This window comes from Nyctereutes procyonoides, unplaced genomic scaffold (genome assembly GCF_905146905.1).
Source record: "Nyctereutes procyonoides isolate TBG_1078 unplaced genomic scaffold, NYPRO_anot_genome, whole genome shotgun sequence".
In the NCBI taxonomy this organism is placed as follows: Eukaryota; Metazoa; Chordata; class Mammalia; order Carnivora; family Canidae; genus Nyctereutes; species Nyctereutes procyonoides.
Genome location: NW_026575159.1, coordinates 23857745 through 23877175, shown reverse-complemented (window position 1 = coordinate 23877175; position 19431 = coordinate 23857745). Strand labels below are relative to the sequence as shown.

The following is a 19431-nucleotide window of genomic DNA, read 5'->3' as shown; positions in this document are numbered from 1 at the left end:
TCGAATGAAAAATATTTCAATTCCAACAGTATGGACACTAGTAAAAGATCTATAAGCATAGTCAGAACTAAGGGGTCAGATGAAATATAAAATTTTCACTTTACTATTCCTTTCAGTAGAAGAACAATTTCACTCAGACTTGAAGAAAAAAGAAAATGCCTTATTTTTATATATGCAAAAATCATGGAGATATAATGGCATGCAAAATTTTCAATAATTCACAAAATAAAAAATGTGACTTCAAAGAAATGTCCAGTTTCTCACTTTAAGCTACTTCTAGACAACCAAAGGTCAAACATACCAGTTCACTCTCTGTTGATTCTGGTGCAAAGCTTTAAGAAACATGAAAAGCTTTTACCTTTTATCACAGCTATTGATATTCTATATCCAAATGTCTAATTTTGTCTCCAAATGTCAAATTTTAATTTTTAAATTTTCTTATAAAATCTTTACAGGTACAGAATCAATCAATGCAAAGAACTTCAAAGTTCAGAGCTATGGGCCATAGCCTTTCATTTGTAAAACATGAATGACAATACCCTCCACTTAACAGGATAACTGTACTGTGCAAATTAAATGAGATAAAGCTAACAAAATCACCAAGCACAGTGTTCACAATGTACAACATCAACTTTAATTTCAATCCTTATCTCTTTTTCCCTGCTACCCTAGCACCCAAAATTTCTGCCCTAGTATTCAATGAGCAATGTTATGTCTGCTCTAAAAAGTCAAGGCTAAGGAGCGCCTGGGTGGCTCAGTTAGCTAAGCATCTGCCTTCGGCTCAGGTCAGGATCTCAGGGTCCTGGGATTGAGCCCTGCATTAGTCTTCTTGCTCAGTGGGAAGTCTGCTTCTCCCTCCCCCAGCTTCTGTATGCCTACAACACTGTCGCGCTCTCTCAAATAAATAAAATCTTAAGAAGAAAAAAAAAAAGACTAAATTTTCTAGGTTCAAAACATTCAAAAAGTAATTATGATAACTGAGTGAACATACCCTACACCAAGATACATCTTTAAATATATGGCACTTTAACCCTAATCTATTAAACTTCTCAAAAATCTTGAGCTGAACGTAGTCCAGTTAAAAAAAAATCACAACCATAATTTGCAAAACATGAAATAGGCAATCCTAAGGTTAATAATTTAAAAAGAAATACTGGGACACCTGGGTGGCTCAGAGGTTGAGTGTCTGCCTTTAGCTCAGGTAGTGATCCTGGGGTCCTGGGATCCAGTCCCGCATCAGGCTCCCTGCAGGGAGCCTGCTTCTCCCTCTGCCTATGTCTCTGCCTCTCTGTCTCTCTCATGAATAAATAGTCTATTTAAAAATGAATAAATGAATGAAAGAAAGAAAGAAAGAAAGAAAGAAAGAAAGAAAGAAAGAAAGAAGAGAAAAAGAAAAACCTTAAACTACATAAAGTTAAAAATCTCTGCATATAAAAATTGCCATAGTGGCACCTGAGTGGCTCAGCCAGTTGAATATTCAGATCTTGATCTCAGGGTTGTGAGTTCAAGCTCCATGCAGGCTCCACACTGGCCATGGAGCATACTTAAGGAAAAAAAAAAAAAGAAAAAAAAGAAAAGGTAGTAGAAAGAAAAGGCAAAACTATTTTACATAGGAATTATTAAAATCATTTATCTTTATACTAATAATTTTTCTTTCAATGCTAAGTTAACTTTTTAAGTATATAAAAAAGTATGCAGTAAGAAGAGTATTTCGGGATTCCTAGGTGGCTCAGTGGTTGAGTGCCTGCCTTCAGCGCAGGGCATGATCCTGGAGTCCTGGGATCGAGTCCCCATCGGGCTCCCTGCATGGAGCCTGCTTTTCCCTCTGCCTCTCTCTCTGTTTCTCATGGATAAATAAAATTTTAAAAAAAAAAAAAAAAAAAAAAAAGAACAGTATTTCAATGATATATTAAGTAATTTTTTTAAAGTAAAAGTAAAAATGACAACAGTGTAGCATACTTTGCAAAATTAGTACCTCATAGAAATCTTCCAGTAGTAATAAAGATTCGTTTCCTAACGGGCAATTTATTTCTAGTTAATGAATGACTACAAAAAATAGTTCATAAGTAAGGAAAACTGATCTGGGAAATTACTTCCAAAAAAATGCTTTAGTTTGACAGTCAAGTAGGTTTTTTATTTCAATTATTATTTGACCTAGTAAGGAAAATAAATTATTTAATAGAAATTTTGAATATCACATTTTTAATAAACAGTGAATATAGCAGGATACATTTTTAAGTATTTAAGAATAGTACATAAAGAAATACTGTTTTTCCTAAAAAAACAAACAAAAAACTGCAGGTTTAAAGTCAAAACCTCCTAAAATGAGTCATTTACCATTAAAAGAAGCTGTAAAATGCCCCTGAAGTTAAAAATGTATCATGACTCTTCTACAAAGTTCAAAACCACTTTGCTAAAGAGGCAGAAAACTGAACTTTATTTACCTCTTCAAACATGGTACCATTTACTTTTGATTCTTCCACCTTGTCCAGAGTTTTATTACAGTAACCTCCTAACATACTGGCCCTGGCTCAAATCCATCCTCATAGCTCATCTGATTAACTTTCTCAAAGGACAATTATGGTCATTTCACATCTTTGAGCTAAAAGCACGAATTCCATACAGATTTAAATATAAAACTATAAGATCCCTATAGTGTGGCTTGAACTATCTGTCATTTTACACTAACCTTTCAACTCTGATACTCCAGTTAATGGTATCAACTAATCTGTTTCTCAAAATCCACACGTCTCTGCCTCTCCTCATGCATCTCAACCAGCTAAAATCTACTTATCCACCTAAGTATCAAAAAAGATCACCCCCAATAACCCCAATTCAACGTGAATTCTTTGTTTTGAACTGCTACAGCACATTTTGGCCCTTTCTCATAACCTACGTGTTGTATTAAAATTATTGTGGATGTCAATCATCCACCAGAAGTTTGCTGAGGACTAGGAAAGCTTTATTTGTGTATATATTCTCCAAAATACCTGGTATCTTACTTAGGGAAATTAATATTTAATTAGCTCATTAACTAGCAAATATATAATATTTAATTAACAACTTAATTAACTAACACATGATCAAGATTTAAGGCCATCAAGTTCTACACAATAAAAAACATAGCCCACTTCAGGTTACCCACCTCAATTACAGTTAATAGTCTTTTTCTTCCAGGATCACTCTCTAGATTTTAAAGGCCTTATATATTACCTCTCAATTAATAAAAGTATTACGATAAAAACTGGAATTCTAATATTAAATCAGCAGGTCTGGACACTAAGAAATAAATCTTTAGTTACCTTTAGTTATATCTGACATAATTTTGATTATTTCCTTACTAGCATTTCCATAAGCCCAGTCATTAAACAGATTTCAATTTTTCTTTTTTAGGCAGTGGGGGAAATCACAGATTCTTTTGGATACCTAATGATTCTCGTAATTTTAATATAATTTTGTGGTTTATAGACTCTTATAACTAAAGCTCAACTTTAAACCCAAATATCTGCCTTATATAAAGAATTCTGGGATGTTAGACAACTTTATATATGCTATAAAGACTTTATTACAGTCAGGAAGGAAAAATGATGGGCAAATGATTAATAAAAATCAGCAAAAATGGCCAGAAATTACAAAATATTATGCAGATGTATCATCTGATAATTGAGTTAGAACACCGAAAGAAGCTTGACAACAAGTCTTAAGAGATAATATCTCTGTGGAGAAACTCAAAGTTCACAAATATATTTTCCCTGAGGGGGAAACAGATATACCAATGAGACAGTCAATACTCCTGCTCTGACCAGCCACAGATATAAGGCAAAATTTAGAGAAGTGAACATGCACTAAGGTAGTCTGGCCAGTGGCGAAAGCCAGTCAAGAAACAGAAGCCAGGGACTAGAAGGAAATGATCATAGAAGTTACTAAACAAGATGTATCACACTAGGACACTGTTAATATTTTATTGTGCATATGCATTTCAAATGCTGGCAGTAGAAATTCATAATAAGTGATACTCATACTATCAAGCACATGATTGTATTTCATTTTTAAGGGGAAAAAGCTGGTGTAGTGGTTGAACAGCGCTCAAACACATGATGTTGGGTTCACTCCTGTACTCTCCCTACAATGCTACTACACTTTCCAGTAGTAATGCAAACATGCTCACAAAAAGTGTCCTCTGTTAAGTAAAGGAACACAGAATCAGTATGGCCCAGCCACAAATAACCAGGAAAATACCAACTCCTTACGCAAAAACTGGTCTAACAGCATTATTCATGTTCCCAAAAGTCGCTCGACCCAGCAGTTCTCTGAAACAGTTTTCAGCCAGCACAGCGGGATTCTCTTCTTTGTCAGTTGCAGAAGGGGAAGGAGGAGGACCTGTACGACTGGGGGGAAAAGGGAAATGAAGAAAGCTGCATGCAAGAACTCTAGCACCAGTTCTAACAGCTAAAAGAACAGACTTGACTCAAGAAATGTTAACATGTTTTCCTTTCCTCTCAAAATACTTAAGAATAAGAAACACAGTCTAACCTTTTGTTTATAAAAATGATAAAGCAATCATTATTATCAATATTCTTTTGGTTAGTTCTAATTGCCTAAGAAAAAGCATTCAGGATCTCTAAAGAATAACAGATGTTCAGCTATAATTTGTTTCACACACTTGCAACTTTTAGTATTAATTCAAACAGCATTTGGATGCTCAATAACAAGCAGCAAGTATAAATTTATTCTAAAAGAAATAAAACCTTACATATATGAGTAAGACTATGTGGTCTACTAAGCCTAGAAATGAATAATTTTTTCAGAAAGGGCACATATTTAAACTCATTCAAGTTTACGAGACCACTATTTATACAATACTAAAGACAAAACTTGCTTATCCTGGCAAGCAAACACAAATACACATATACAAAAGTAGCACACCCTCAACCCTAATATCTTTATCCAATACCTGTCAACCTCTTCTATCTTCTGCATGTTAAACAAGAGGGATGGAACTATTTTATCCATATGCTGGGGTTCCCAAATGGTAGCCCGGAGTTCATCATTAACTGTTTTGCGAACCACTCCTTGAATACCTCTGATTCCAGCAATTCGGATTCTATAAAAAAGAAAAAAATAAGTCATAAGAAAGGTTAAACAAGTCTGCCTGCTTAGCTAAGAGAATGGATGCCAAATAAATATTGTTATTTCAAGTCAACAAAATGAAAATAACAGAATAAATCTAAGGAATTAAAATCTCAAAAATCTAAGACAGAGATATGCCAGTTGCAAAAGAGATTTACTTTATGTTTTTGTTTTTTAATTTTTAATGTAATCACTTCCCACCCCCCCACCCCCCCGGGGTTGATGCAGGGCTCAACCTCAAGACCCCAAGATCAAGAACTCTATGCTATACTGACTAAGCCAGCCAGGCGTCCCAAGATTTACTTTGAATACCATCTTTCAAAAATCAGCATTTAAAAGTTTAAAGGGGCCATAAAATATAATAATATCAAGTCTATTATTATTTTTCAATAAAAAAGAATTTAATCAAAAGCATTAAATTTTCCTAAGGGGATGATAATAATTCAAACTAATATGAACTAGATTCTCTCCATGTCTTGCCCAGGAGTCTCAGAAGTGAGTGGAAACAGGATTTCACTCTTCCTCAACACCCTTCAGTGCTTCCTCTTTTTCACTGTTTCTCCCCAAAGGCCTCTCACTTCCCACAGTCCACACGGATGGAAGACTAAACAGGTTCCCATAAAGGTATTGTGACAAATGAGAACTATCAAAATGGGAGTACAGATAACCTCAGCCATTTTTAAACATACACACACACACACACACACACACACACATACATATATCACATATATGTGTGGCTGAAAATCTATCCACACAGCCACACAGGGAGAGAACCTCTCCTGCCGGGATCCCTGGGTGGCGCAGCGGTTTAGCACCTGCCTTTGGCCCAGGGCGCGATCCTGGAGGCCCAGGATCGAATCCCATGTCAGGCTCCCTGCATGGAGCCTGCTTCTCCCTCTACCTATGTCTCTGCCTGCCTCTCTCTCTCTCTCTCTGTGATGACTATCATAAATAAATAAAATTAAAAAAAAAAGAACCTCTCCTGCCCTTGATTATCATTTACCGCCTTTTTTGCTACTACTGGAAATATTCACCAATAGAGGTTTATTCCGCTTACCCCGCATAGTCTTCTAATAGTTACAGGTTTTGAAGAATGAAAGATATGGGGAAGGGGGTGACCGTGCTTTACAAACCCATGAGGACATAACATAGGCATTCAGGAATGGCAACGGAGAACAGGATAACAGGATAATGAACAGGTAAGAAAGTGAACAGGAGACATAAAGACAGATTTTGCCTATCTGGAAGCTGTCTATACGTGTCACTTGAGAGACTCTCGTACAGTTATCACAAGCAGGCAAGCCTAATATGACTGTTGTGGTGTCTGCTTGGTTAGCCTGCTGTTACTCCTTGGGTGATGAAAGGACCAAGCATGAGATGGCATGGAGCACACAAACAAACAAGGGGGGGGGGGGGGCTGATGCCTCGTGGTGACACAGAAGCCGAAATTGGGAGGGCAGCAGATGGTGATGCCCTCGTTCAAAAGGAGGGGAACGATCTATAGCTACTACAGATACATAGCTGGCACCCAATTCAGATCAGGATCTGGCCTAACCAATATATTCTAGTCATGACTTTAAAGGAATTTTATAGTTTCCTCATCAGTAAAATAGAATTTGTCTTGCCTAAAGCACAGGAATGTTCTAAGGACCTAAATGAGTTAATGAGTTAATTTATGTACAGTGGTTAGCCATTGAAGTATTAAATAAAATAAACTGGCACACAGTAATTAGTAAGTGTTGGGTGTTCCTGCTATTATTATGATGCTAATGATAAGTGCTACCATAACTAAAGGCTGCTTAGGAAAATAGAGCTTAAAATTATCACATACAACTTTATAGGTGGAAACCATTTCTGCAGGGTAAATATGTTAAGAAAATCTTTAGTTTTCAGCCCTGTTTACTAGCCCCCTGAATTCTATTTGTTACAGTTTTGCTGAAAATAAAGGGAATGATAAGTAACTAAGAATCTAAAAAAGGAGTATTAATATGCTAGAAGAAAATCAAAAGGACTTTTACTTACAACAAAGCAGAGGAAAAAAATTGAACCCTGTATATTAAAAGCATTTTAGCTCACTCATTGATTTGTTTCATAGCGATTCAAACAAAATGCCATTTTGGAATTCATATATCATATAATTCTGGAAAGATCCAAAATTGGGAAAAAGTACCATAAGGCTTTTTCATTTGTATTTAGAAAAATTTCAAGTTTCTTTTTGTAAATATTAGTCAAAAACATTAGGTGAAAATATCTTCAAAAGACAAGATCTTTCACTAGGGGGCAGTACATACCTAAAAATAAGACATCTTAAGTAATTAATTTTGAACTTTTTTTTAAAGGTTTATTTATTTATTTGGGGGAAGGGGAAGGAGAGAGAGAATCCCAAGGAGACTCCCCACTGAGCGTGGAGCCCAATCTGTGGCTTGATCCTAGGACCCTGAGATGATGCATGACCTGAGTAGAAATAAGAGCTGGCCACTTAACTGACTGAGCCACCCATATACCCCTAAATTTTGAGCTTATTAAGTATGTCCTTTCATAAATACTGTGGATACCACAAACACTTTTCACCTACAATGGTTTATATGTGAAACTCACTTCAACCAAAATTTGAGAAACACTTGTGTATAGTTTACTACTCTTCATAATACTAAACAAAAAAAAATACTATATTCTGCATATCTACTGTATTTTAAAAGAAAACAAAACTGTCAGAATCTTAAAAAAAAAATATCCTTTTCTTTAAGTAATCTTTATACCTTTTTGCCCCATTAAAAAGTTAATGTCAGCCTCTGAGAACAGGGACAAATTTTTTTTTTTTTTTTAAAGATTCATTTGAGAGAGAGCGAACGTGTGTGAGCGTGTGAACTGGTGAGGGGTTGGAGGAAGCAGAAGGACAAGGAGAACCTTAAGCAGACTCCCTGCTGAGCAAAGAGCCCTATCCTGCCAATCCCTGGACCCCAAGGTCATGACAAGAGCTGAAATCAAGAGTTGGACACTCAACCAACTGAGCCACCTAGGTGCCCCATAACAGAGACAAATTTTATAAAACATTTTAAAAATGTCCGTTAGGGAGAGAAAAAAAAGATTTTAATGGTAACTGGAAAAAAGAGGAAATTAGTAAGATAGTTACAGTTATCTCTTCCTTCTAAGGCTCTACACTCATAAAAAAGGAGTAACACCATTAACTCTATATGGCCAATACTAAACTGAGGAAAATTCATTATACCTATGGCATGTCAGCGTGTTTGTATCTGAAAACAATTAGTAAATCACTTCTCAGCTTTCTTTCACCGTCTTAAAGTACCTTTCTCCATTTGTTTTGATTTGTGTAAACCAACACTATAGCTTGCCCACTAAAAGCTAGTTAAAAATAATAAGCCATAAGAGTAAAATAATACATACTCTGTTCGTATTTCTGGATCACTATGACAGGAATGACACATGGCACTGAAGCGAGATACAAAGAAGTCATAACGTCTGTGATAGGATGGTGTGTCTTCTTCAATATTTGCAAATTTGACAAACTAAAAAAAAAAAAAACCAATATAAACATGTTAGTGCCTTTTTGAACATATGAAACACATTTACTTTCCGAGAGGAGGCAAGTGAGTGCATGGTGTGGGGTAGGAGGTGCGGGAGTGGTGTGGTCTGTGCAGCATGTGAATGTGTCCTGTGCTGTATACATCTGGGTTGTATGGGGGTGGGCTTTGTACGCGTATGTGCACATGATCTATTATTTGGTACATTAACAAGAACTATCAAATAAGCTGCAAATGAAACACATTAGATACCACAAATGCCACATAGAGATAAAAGGAATTTTTTAATAAACTTGAGAAAATCAAGAATATGGCATTATAAATATTAACTTTTACACTTTAATTCAGTTTCTTTTGAGTGAGTGATCCCATTCTCTAGAAGCAAAGGTCTTACTCTAAAGTTCTTCTCCATTTCCTAGATACTGACTATGCTTCAGTGATAACCTCAGGCCCAAACCTGCAGAAAATTTTATTCTTTAATCATGAGCAGCAAATCTTCCATGACAGCTGTGACTTAACACATGAATGAGTAATATTCATACCAATAAGATGGGACATGGAAAGGGAACATAAACTGAAGAAAATGTACACTCAACAGAGAAGAAAATACTGAGATGATAAAATCCATTCTAACTCCTTTCTAGAAACAAAAAAAGAAATATCTACACATTTGGGAAGTTTCAAATACCCTACCTGTGTCACAGACCTGGCCCTAAGGCTCCTTATTACGTATTTTCTTTTTTCATTAGCTTTCCATTCATTCAGTGATATGTTACTTCTGTGTACAGCCCAAAGCAACATATTTTACATGCAAATTTAAATATATGTAAACACCTGCCAGGATATAGGCTGACGGCTTGAAAGGCTATACCCAAAAGAAGGATTCAACCAAATTTACCAATTCTTTCCTGAAAACTAAACTGAAATAAGGATAGAATCAATGTGAGAAAATGAAATTATGATACCAAAACAATTCAAATTAATTTCACCAGAGCTAAGTTCTCAGTTTTTAAATGATAATTTTATATGATTCATGTTATCTAGAAAAAGGTCACAAATACTACACCTGGTTGACATTAAACTGACATTCATTACCTATTGTGTGCCATATTATGTGCTACATGTTTTGACACGATTTAATCATTCCAACGGCCCTGTAAGGAATGTATCATTATCCTCAGTTTACAGATAGGAACACTGAAGTTCAAGAGGTGAAATCATTTGTCCAAAGTGACACTTTAATAAGTGGTGGAACTGGCATTAGAGTGCAGGGATTTGATTGGACTCCAATTGTCAGGATTCCCATACTACACACTGACCATGTAAAGTTTCAGAAAATATTACACCAAGTATCCGGGTTTCATGAAAATAAACCTTAAATTGTATCAGGGAATGCTCAAAAATGTAAATGGGGAAAAAAAACTCACAGAGGTTTACCTATAATTTGTTTCCCACTTTCTAATATATATTGAAAAAAGAAAAATATTGAAAGATTACTTCTAGATATTGGAATTTCAGGAGTCTTGTTTACTCTTTCATATTGTTTTGATTTTCCTAATGTGCTACAATAAGCATATTACTTTTAAATAAATCAGAAGTTTTTTAAATGACCATTAAAATTTTAAATGTTCTGGAAAATTTTTAGAAGGGGAAACTTTATTCACTTTTCGCTTATTGAAAGTCGCAAGTAACAACAGAGACCAAATGATCATTTATAGAAGATCATACTGCCTCTGAGTTTGAAGAACTTACTTTATGGCCAACAGATTTCCTGATGCTCCTTACGATTGGTTAGTATCACATATTTCACAAGGAGCAACAGAAAAACTAGAGACTATTCTTTTTTTTTTTTAAGATCTTATCTTTAAATAACCTCTATATATACCCCAAGTGGGGCTCGAATACACAACCTCGAGATCAAGTTGCACACTCCACTGATTCCATCAGCCAGACACCCCTAGGAACAGTGTTCTAACCACCCACATCTGCATTGTCTGTCCACATGTCCCTCACAAGAGCATTTTATCAGGTAAAAACATTCTAAGAAGAGATCAAGTCTAGATATGCTAATTAACCTGAAAGGTAGAGAACAGTTTTACTCACAGAATTTGTTCCAAGAACTTGAAGCTTTGGTTCCCCGGATTCTAGCAGCTTTGCTACCATATGAAGAAAGCTTTCTACAAATGGCTTAATGCTTTGAGAATGGCAAGCCATAAGAAGTTGGTCCAACGCCTCCATAGCAATTAAAACATACCTAAGTGTAAGAGAAAAATAATGTCAAAGCATTTCTAGCTCTCTAAATTCTCCTAGGTGCTTTTCATGGAATAATTATATGCAAATGCGCAGAACAGAGAAAGGCAAATTTAGTAGTTCCTAAGTAAAATCTTATTTCTCACAAACACTAATGATCACAGATTATATAATAACCCTCATGCTGAAGTGTACAAAAACTATGCTGTACTACTCCATTTTCTTCTCCTTTCCAAACTCTTCAGAGCTTCCTTAACATTAGCGTTGTGTATGTTTTTCTTTGGAAACATGGACATTTTCTATTTTCCAGACTTCTAACCATCTATCTTTGTATCTGACCCAAAATAGTTACTATAAGCAATGTGTCTAAAGTTTCCAATATAATCTGTTTGTAAATCTGAGTATAAAACATCACCAGCAACAATAGAGTATCATAAGGAAACATCTAATAAATTTAACCTTACAATTCATCAGATTTTAAAGCTTACACTAAAAATTAAAATTGACTTTAGATAACTTTGTTTCAATAATTCTAGATTGCTAAAATGTTCTAAAAGGTAATAATAGAGAAGCAGAGAAAACCAGTATCACTTGAAGAATGAACTACTCTAAGAAAACTAGAATCATAAAATGAATATGGGAGACTATTTATAACCCAAATTATCCAAGTTACTACTGTTAAGCATAGAGAATGGATTAAGATGGCAGACCTTTATTTATAGGTAAGTATATAGCTAGCACAGTTCCAAATTAGCACACTTCCATTCTCTGGACCTTAATATCTGAGCCTAATGTTCTCTTTTATTATTCTACTACTGATAGGTAAAAATACACTAAAGGAGTCAATTTCTACTATTTCCATTAAAGAAATATTAAAATACCAAAAACTTATGGATGCTTAAGCTAAAGGCAACTCTATTAGCTTGTATGTGTCTATTCTTAAAACATGACCATAAAAAAAAAAAAATGACTATTAGGAAAGTAATAAAAGCTGCAAATATCTATGGCATTACACATATCCTCATAAAATATTACAGGGTTTTATCCTCTATATGTTATCTTTGCATGACTAGATGACAAAACTATACACAGAATGATTTAGCCTAGGAGGAGTTCTCAGAGATACAGTATTAAGCAGCAATTAGTTTCCTTACCCAGAACGATGTCTGACAACATCCCTGCTCAACCTTTCTGCTAAGTAAGAACCAATTCGATCCAGTTTCTCTGGAGCAGATACTGCATAAAATGTCAATTTCTCCATGTCTGCTTTAACAAGGCCATCCTAAAAATAAGAACAACAAAGTTATTTTTTGTACTCCTAAGTGTTGTTTGCTTCATTCACATGTCCCCTTTTTGGATTCACGATTAATCCATTAGTTATGCTAAACCTTTCTGGCTATAACCTCCTTACTGTAAATATTTACCATTCTGGATATACAATTTTCAGAAAGTTAAAAAAATGCCCCCATTTAGGCAGAATATTTAAATATACCTTCACACGCAATGAATTATTCTAACACTTTCCTAAATAGAGAAACAGCTCAACTAACTGCAATATGTAGGGAATGGAATTAATTCTACTGAAAAGATTTCAAACAGATTTATTTCAATTTTAAAATCTTATACTATGCTGTTAAGCCTATTTTACTCCTTTACATAGACAACAGTGAACATGTTAAAATGACTCAAAACTTGATTATCATTATAAAGCCTTCTTTTAACTAATAAATGAGAAAGTATTAAGAACTGCATGAATCTCTGCTCAGCCAACCTATTAAAGAAAACAGGAGGCCCCTGGTATGGAACTGGCAAACTCTCATTTGTCTCTGCCCTCTAAAAGGTGACAGGTGTACTCCTCACTCTCAGACAATAAATCAATGATCAGTCTACACTTGTTGGTCATATATAGTTCATATTACTAAATGTTGTTTAGGACTGGTGGAGGACATGGGAAGGCAGATAGAAATTATATTAAATGGTGACTCTACAACTAAAAATTTTACAATCTGCATTTTCAGCTGACCCCTCCATGTTCTGTTTTGCCACTGCTCCATCAACAGTCCCTCCTATTTTTACCTACTTGGTTTTCCTCAAACTTGCTACTTTGCCACCTTTCTACCCTCTCTGACATCAAATGAGCTCTTCTTCCTCTCAGAGAAGATGGAAGTCATCGGATTAGAATTTACTGGCAAAATACCCCTGCTTTCTCAGTGCCCTCTAGACCAGTGGTTTTAACCAGGGTGACTTCCTATTCCAGGGCAGTGTCTGGAAACATTTTGGGTTGTCACAGCTGGGTGGTGGGTGTACTGGCATCTGTGGTAGAGGCTCGGCATGCCAATAAACATCCCAAAATGCATAGGCTAACCCAATAGCAAATAATTAACTAGATCAAAAGGTCAAAAGAAGCTGAATTAAGAAACCATGCCACATGCAAAGTGAAAGTGCCCTATTTTTGGAGGACTCATCTTGGGAGAAATCAGTTTGCCTATGTTCTTGCTGTTTGCCTTTCCTGGCTCCAATAGTTTAGCCTCTCTCTTTCCTGTTTTTTTTAACCTCTCCTTTTGTATTGGTTCCTACACATCATCAGTTGAATACAACTCCCTCTAATCCATTTTTTTATCCCTTACTAATTTTGTTGTAGAATATTTAACATACAATAAACTATATCCAAGTACATATTTTGAACTATGACAGTTGTGTATCTATAAAACCACCACTAAAAAATAAAATACTGGGCAGCCCGGGTGGTTCAGTGGTTTAACGCTGCCTTCAGCCCAGGGTGTGATCCTGGAGATCCAGGATCGAGTCCCACATCTGGCTCCTTGTATGGAGCCTGCTTCTCCCTCTGCCTATGTCTCTGACTTTCTCTCTCTGTGTCTCTCTCATGAATAAATAAATAAAATATTTAAATAAATAAATAAATACATACATACATACAAGATACAAACATTTCCATCATTTGCTAAGCATTCCTCATATTCTTTGCAGTTTATCTCTTCCTCCCAAGGCAACCACTGCTCTGCTTTTCAACATTATAAAAAGCAGCATGCACTGAAGGAATCATAGTTTGACTCATCTGTGCATAACTTCTCTCACTCAACTCAGTGCTGCCTGGGGATGCTTCTCTAACTCACCTGGATAACTCCCACTCATCCTGCAGATCTCAATGTCCTTCAAAAAGCCTTCAATGCACCCTCCCAAATGTCCTTCAAAGCTTGGGTGCGAGGCTCTTCCTATCGTTCCTTTAGCTCAATGTACTTATCCTATTCTATTTTATTGTACTGTTTTTCACTCATTAAATGAATACTCATCAAGTGCTAACCATGTGCCAGGCACTGTCATAGACACTAGGGAAGAACAGGTGAGCAAAGAATTATATTAACTCATTTAATACTCACGAGAATCTTATGAAATAGATACTATTTATAATTTCCATATCATGATGAGAAACTGGGGCACCTGCCCAAGATCACAAGGCTAGTAATTATAAGAAATGGTCTGGTTATTGGTCCCCTTCACGGGATCACTCTTTCAAGGCAGGGACTAGAATATGTAGACCTCTGCACTCTGGGCACCCACTGCCTGATCTGTTTTGGTTATACTACAATATTTTTTTGTTGGTGGTCAATAAATTAAAATGAATAAGGCCAAATGGGTATGATTACCACACGTATGCCAAGGTTCACGTACATTTTTTTAAAATCATTTTATAAATCTCCATTTAAACAAATCTTATCCAAATACTTGGCATTCAATCAATCAGTACCTGACAAAAATAAAGATTCTTTCTACAACCATTCCCTACCTGTCATCACTAATGTAATCTTATCTACCTGTCATCAATCTCATGGTCACAAGTGTTCAAAACTCTCTCACTGCCTAGTAGTTAAAATAGATAAAGCAGAAGCTTTGTCTGTCATTCACATTTCTCCAAAGTCTGGTCTCCACCTTATCTTCAGTAACCATGTGTCCCAGATTCCTCAGGGCAATGATCTGAATATTCAGTCTATTAAATGACATGACTAGAATTTCAAATCAGAAATTGTGGTCAACAATATTACTACCCATCGCTCGCTACAATGAGGCTATATAAACCTTTTTCAAAGGTTCTTGATCTCAAATGTACCCCTTGCTTTCTCCTGCACCTCTTTGCCTTTTCTCTTGAGACCCCTCACTTGCAACAAAGAGACTAATCTCACTTCTCCAGATGGCACACATCCTTCAAAGCTCAGCAAATCTCATTTCCTCCGAGAATGCATCCCAAAGAATGCCATCCATAGTAAAATCTCTCTGCTTTAAAGGCAAAAACCTTACCACCTGTTTTACTTAACATTTTGCTTACTGACTTATGCATTGTGATTTAATACTTAGTATGCAGTTGCTTTACATCAGTTAATGGATGGAAAGCTACTAAACGCAGGTACCATACCTTAGGGCTTTTATCTGCCACAAATTATCCAGGTATCTGGCAGCCAATAGTATGTAAGATTAGTCTCTTTTAAATGGCTGAACATTTAGATCAAATTTGATTAAAAATGAGATATTTCATATATCATGAAATATATAAATTAATGTTAAGATAACAATAAGGTTTCTATAATTGGCTATATTTATTTTTTTGTAAACACTTTTTAAATTTTCATGTAATCTCTACACCCAACATGAGACTTGAACCTATAACCATAACCCTGAGACCAAAAATCATATATTCTGTGGACTAAGCTAGTCAGGCATCTGTCCTGGCTACAATTTAAAATAAGGCAATCGGGGATCCCTGGGTGGCTCAGAGGTTTATTAGCACCTGCCTTTGGCCCAGGGCGTGGTCCTGGAGGCCGGGGATCGAGTCCCACATCGGGCTCCCTGCTTCTCCCTCTGCCTGTGTCTCTGCCTCTCTCTCTGTGTGTCTCTCATGAATAAATAAATAAAATCTTTAAAAAAAAAAAAGATAAAATAAGGCAATCAAACCTACCTAGTATTTTTTTTGTTCATATCTATTTAACACTAGACTAAAGGAATCTTGGAAAATTTAGGGCACTATCAAACAAAATCATTCAAATCCAGCTGCTCTGAAAACAGTAATCTTCCATAATAAAGTAACCAGTATAAAAATTTAAAAGCATTTAAGTAAAAAGAGAACAAACTGCCTGGAATATTCCTGTACCTCTCAATTCTCTTCTGAAAACCATGTGGACAAACTATTTACTCTTCAGATCTTAGCTTAGATTTCATTTCCTTCAGCCCTGTGTTCTCCAGGCCTACATTAGGCACCATTCTGACCTACTCCAGGAGTGCGGGGTACTTCATCTCTCTATCACAGCTTCTTTCACACAATACTGTAATCGCCAATTTCCTTGTCTGTGAGCTCGGAAAGAAAACCATGTCTGTGTTCACAGTTATATTCTTAGCCTTTCGTACAAATAACCTGGCACTAGCTCATAAATTTTTGAAAAGTATTAAATATAGGAACTCTCTAGACAAGAGAATACCATCTTTCCATCATTCCAAATGTACGTTAATCTATGAAAAGGATCTGAAAATTAGACAAGCAAGCATGGGTCATTTAAAAGTAAGGGGGGAAAAAGATAAATATAAAAATAGTAGTGTACATGATGAGATTTAGGGGTAAAAGTAGAGAAATGAAATTAGGGAAACCTTAGGGAGGTCAGCAGGGGGGAAGGATGGGTCAGCAAAGAGAAGGATCAGTAGATGTAGATCAAATTACTTTTGGATCTTCAGGGAATATGTTGTCCACCAGGCGTTTGTAGCGAGGACGCAAAGCAGAACAGCAGCAACACACTCCTGTTCAAAAAAGAATAAAATCACAAAGTACAAAGATTACTCATATTGTAAATTGACCCCGAAATTCACGTTTCTGAATATTACTTAGTTACTTAAAAACTGCAAACTGGTAGTAACAGAGAACAGGAATGCGAATTCCAGTACTAAAATGAAAAATGTCCTCTCCCCTCCCCAAAGACACAGGCCAAAGTGAGTATATATTAATGAATTATTCCAAAGTTCCAAATCAAATCATTTAGGGGTATGTGTGTGTGTGTACACACACACACACACACACACACACACACACACACACACACACACCCCTACCAAGTTCACCCTATAAAGCAAATATATAATCTGTACCCCCTTCCTTTCTAATCTTGTGTCCAACCAGCTTCTGCATCCTCCAATCCCACACTCCCATGCCTGGCCCAATCCACTCACAGCCCCAGCCACAGCAATCTTGAAAGACAGTCTGCACCCAGCATGGCTGGTGAAAACAATTAATACGTGTATCTACTGAATTCATCATATAAGGAACTATGCTAGAAGGGGAAACAACCTCAAAGCAAAGTCCAGGAATTTCAAAAATGCTCAAAGGCTGCTCTGTAAAGTTTCAGTTGGTATCTTAGAAAGAGCAATGGACTGGGATCCAAAATACCTGGGTTCATTTCGATTCTTTCCCTTAAGTGGCTAAATGGCCTTGGGTAAAGCACATCAGCTATCTGGAAAGAACCATGTTAGTGAGAGGGATCAGTTTTCTTCTCCTTCAAACTAGTAAAAGGAATGCTGGTCTGGAACCTTATAAAATTATTTCCATGAAACTGGGGTATGTGTGTCTCTGTGTAAGTGTGCATTTGTATGTATTTAGAAACCAAAACATGTTACGTAAGACTGCTTGAGCTGGAAGTTAAGAGAACTCGGATCTAAGCACACTTCTACTATCTCATTGAGTAAGCTTATGACAAGAGACAACTTCTCTAGATCTCATTTTACTCATTAAGTACACATCACTTATGCACTCAGTCATATACCAAATGTCAACTGAGCACCCAGCAATGGGTAAAACATGTAAGGTTGAGTCCAGATGTGCAGGGGAACAGAGTTAATAAAGTGATAAAAACAAGACAGATTTAAGATGTGTGCAGCATCTTTAGTGATCACAGAGCACTGTGCATATATAATAAGACTCCTAGAAAACAGGTGAAGTACTATTCCCATTACTTTACAGGCATGAGAAGTGCAGCAGAAGTGACCCAGTAACTTACTCAACAGCAAGTCTGGGTGAGAGTCTGGTGTCTAATTCTGTAACCCCATGTTCCTCCCACAACACCACACAGACTAGTGGTCAAATTAGTCAATACCCAAATACTTCATTTGTACCTACTATGTGCCTAAGACCATGCTAGATGTCACAGACACAAGAAAGTGTAAGAGACAAGATCCCTGCCCTTGAGTCTATAAACCTATTTTAAAAATAGTGAATTAATGTCAGCAATATATAGTTGGCATCACGTGCTGGTAGTATAAAATGCCATCCATTGTTCAGGATGGTTTCTACTTTAACAGAAGAAAAAAAAAATTCCAGAGTCCACTGGAGAATTTTTCAGATTAACGAACACCAAAACACATGAACTCTTTTTTGAATCCAAAAACAAAAACACTGGTCCTATTACTACAGGAAAAGAAGTGGGGAGGAGAGGGAGGTAGAAGCCCAGTAAGCAATTAAAGTAGTATTTCTCTATCAGAACCAATATAAAAATACTTCAGATAAATATTAATGAAATAAAATCAAATATGTACTGAGTGGTTATTATACAGAGCACCAAGCTAGGTAATGCAATGATGAAAAAAGCTTGCAACCTGATAAGAAGATTAAGACAAATACTCTGCTAACACTAATGCAAGGCCAAATATAGCATGCTCGAATTGCTACCACTGCAAAGGGACTGAAAAACAAGTCTCACTGCTTCAAGTTCCCCATCAAAATGGAAAATTATGTTATTTTCAATAAGAAAAGATTAAGAGCTATTAGGTTTCCTCACACTGACACTTTTGGATATTATATATTGGTTTAAAGAGGTTTTAGAAAAGATGTGAACTTGTAATACACACCATATCCAGCTCCTACTTTCAGAAAGCTCAGGTCTACTCAGAGAAACATGAGTAAACAGGAAATCACCAAACAGTCAGTATGGGGTTAAAAGAGTACATGCTTAGAGAGGCCATCTGTCCAGTATCACCCAGCTGCTAAGGGGAAAAGCTGAGCAGAGTCCAGCCCAGACGACTTCAAAGGGTAAATGCCACACTATGCAAGTACTAGACAATTTCTACACTAAACATTTTAGCTCTCCACAAACCGTGACAAATGACCACAACTGGAAGACTGAGTCTGACTCCCAGACTAGGAATGACTCCCATACAGGGAAGTAATGATCACAGTGACCTTTTCCAGAAGACCCAAAATGAAACAGAAATACCTTCTTGACTACTTACTATACATGAAAAGCTACCTATTTAGAGAAGATATATGAAACCAGAATTAAAATTTTTCAGTTTATTGAGATTTCTATAAAGCGATCACATATTGATGATAACGTAAGGTTAAAATGACTGTGGCATCAGTAATCATGAAAGAAACATTATTAACTACTTAAAGAAGAGAATAGTAAACTCATAAACATCACAAGAACAAGTAAAATGAAATAACTGGACCTACTCAGCC

The 19431-nt window shown here is 36.2% G+C and overlaps 1 protein-coding gene across 2 annotated transcripts in view; it reads right to left on the bottom strand.

The window, feature by feature from the left end:
• EFR3A (EFR3 homolog A) overlaps nucleotides 1-19431 on the bottom strand; it is a 106288-nt gene that overhangs the window by 50799 nt on the left and 36058 nt on the right. Inside the window, exons 2-7 of one of the 2 annotated variants that reach the window (XM_055314063.1) lie at nucleotides 16648-16724; nucleotides 12080-12207; nucleotides 10779-10929; nucleotides 8539-8660; nucleotides 4955-5104; nucleotides 4251-4388 (exon numbers count right to left, since the gene is read on the bottom strand). In XM_055314063.1, coding sequence (XP_055170038.1) covers nucleotides 4251-4388; nucleotides 4955-5104; nucleotides 8539-8660; nucleotides 10779-10929; nucleotides 12080-12207; nucleotides 16648-16724 — 766 coding nt within the window. Of the gene's footprint in view, nucleotides 1-4250; nucleotides 4389-4954; nucleotides 5105-8538; nucleotides 8661-10778; nucleotides 10930-12079; nucleotides 12208-16577; nucleotides 16725-19431 lie in introns of those variants that run through there. The other variant, XM_055314064.1, reaches the window with a different exon arrangement.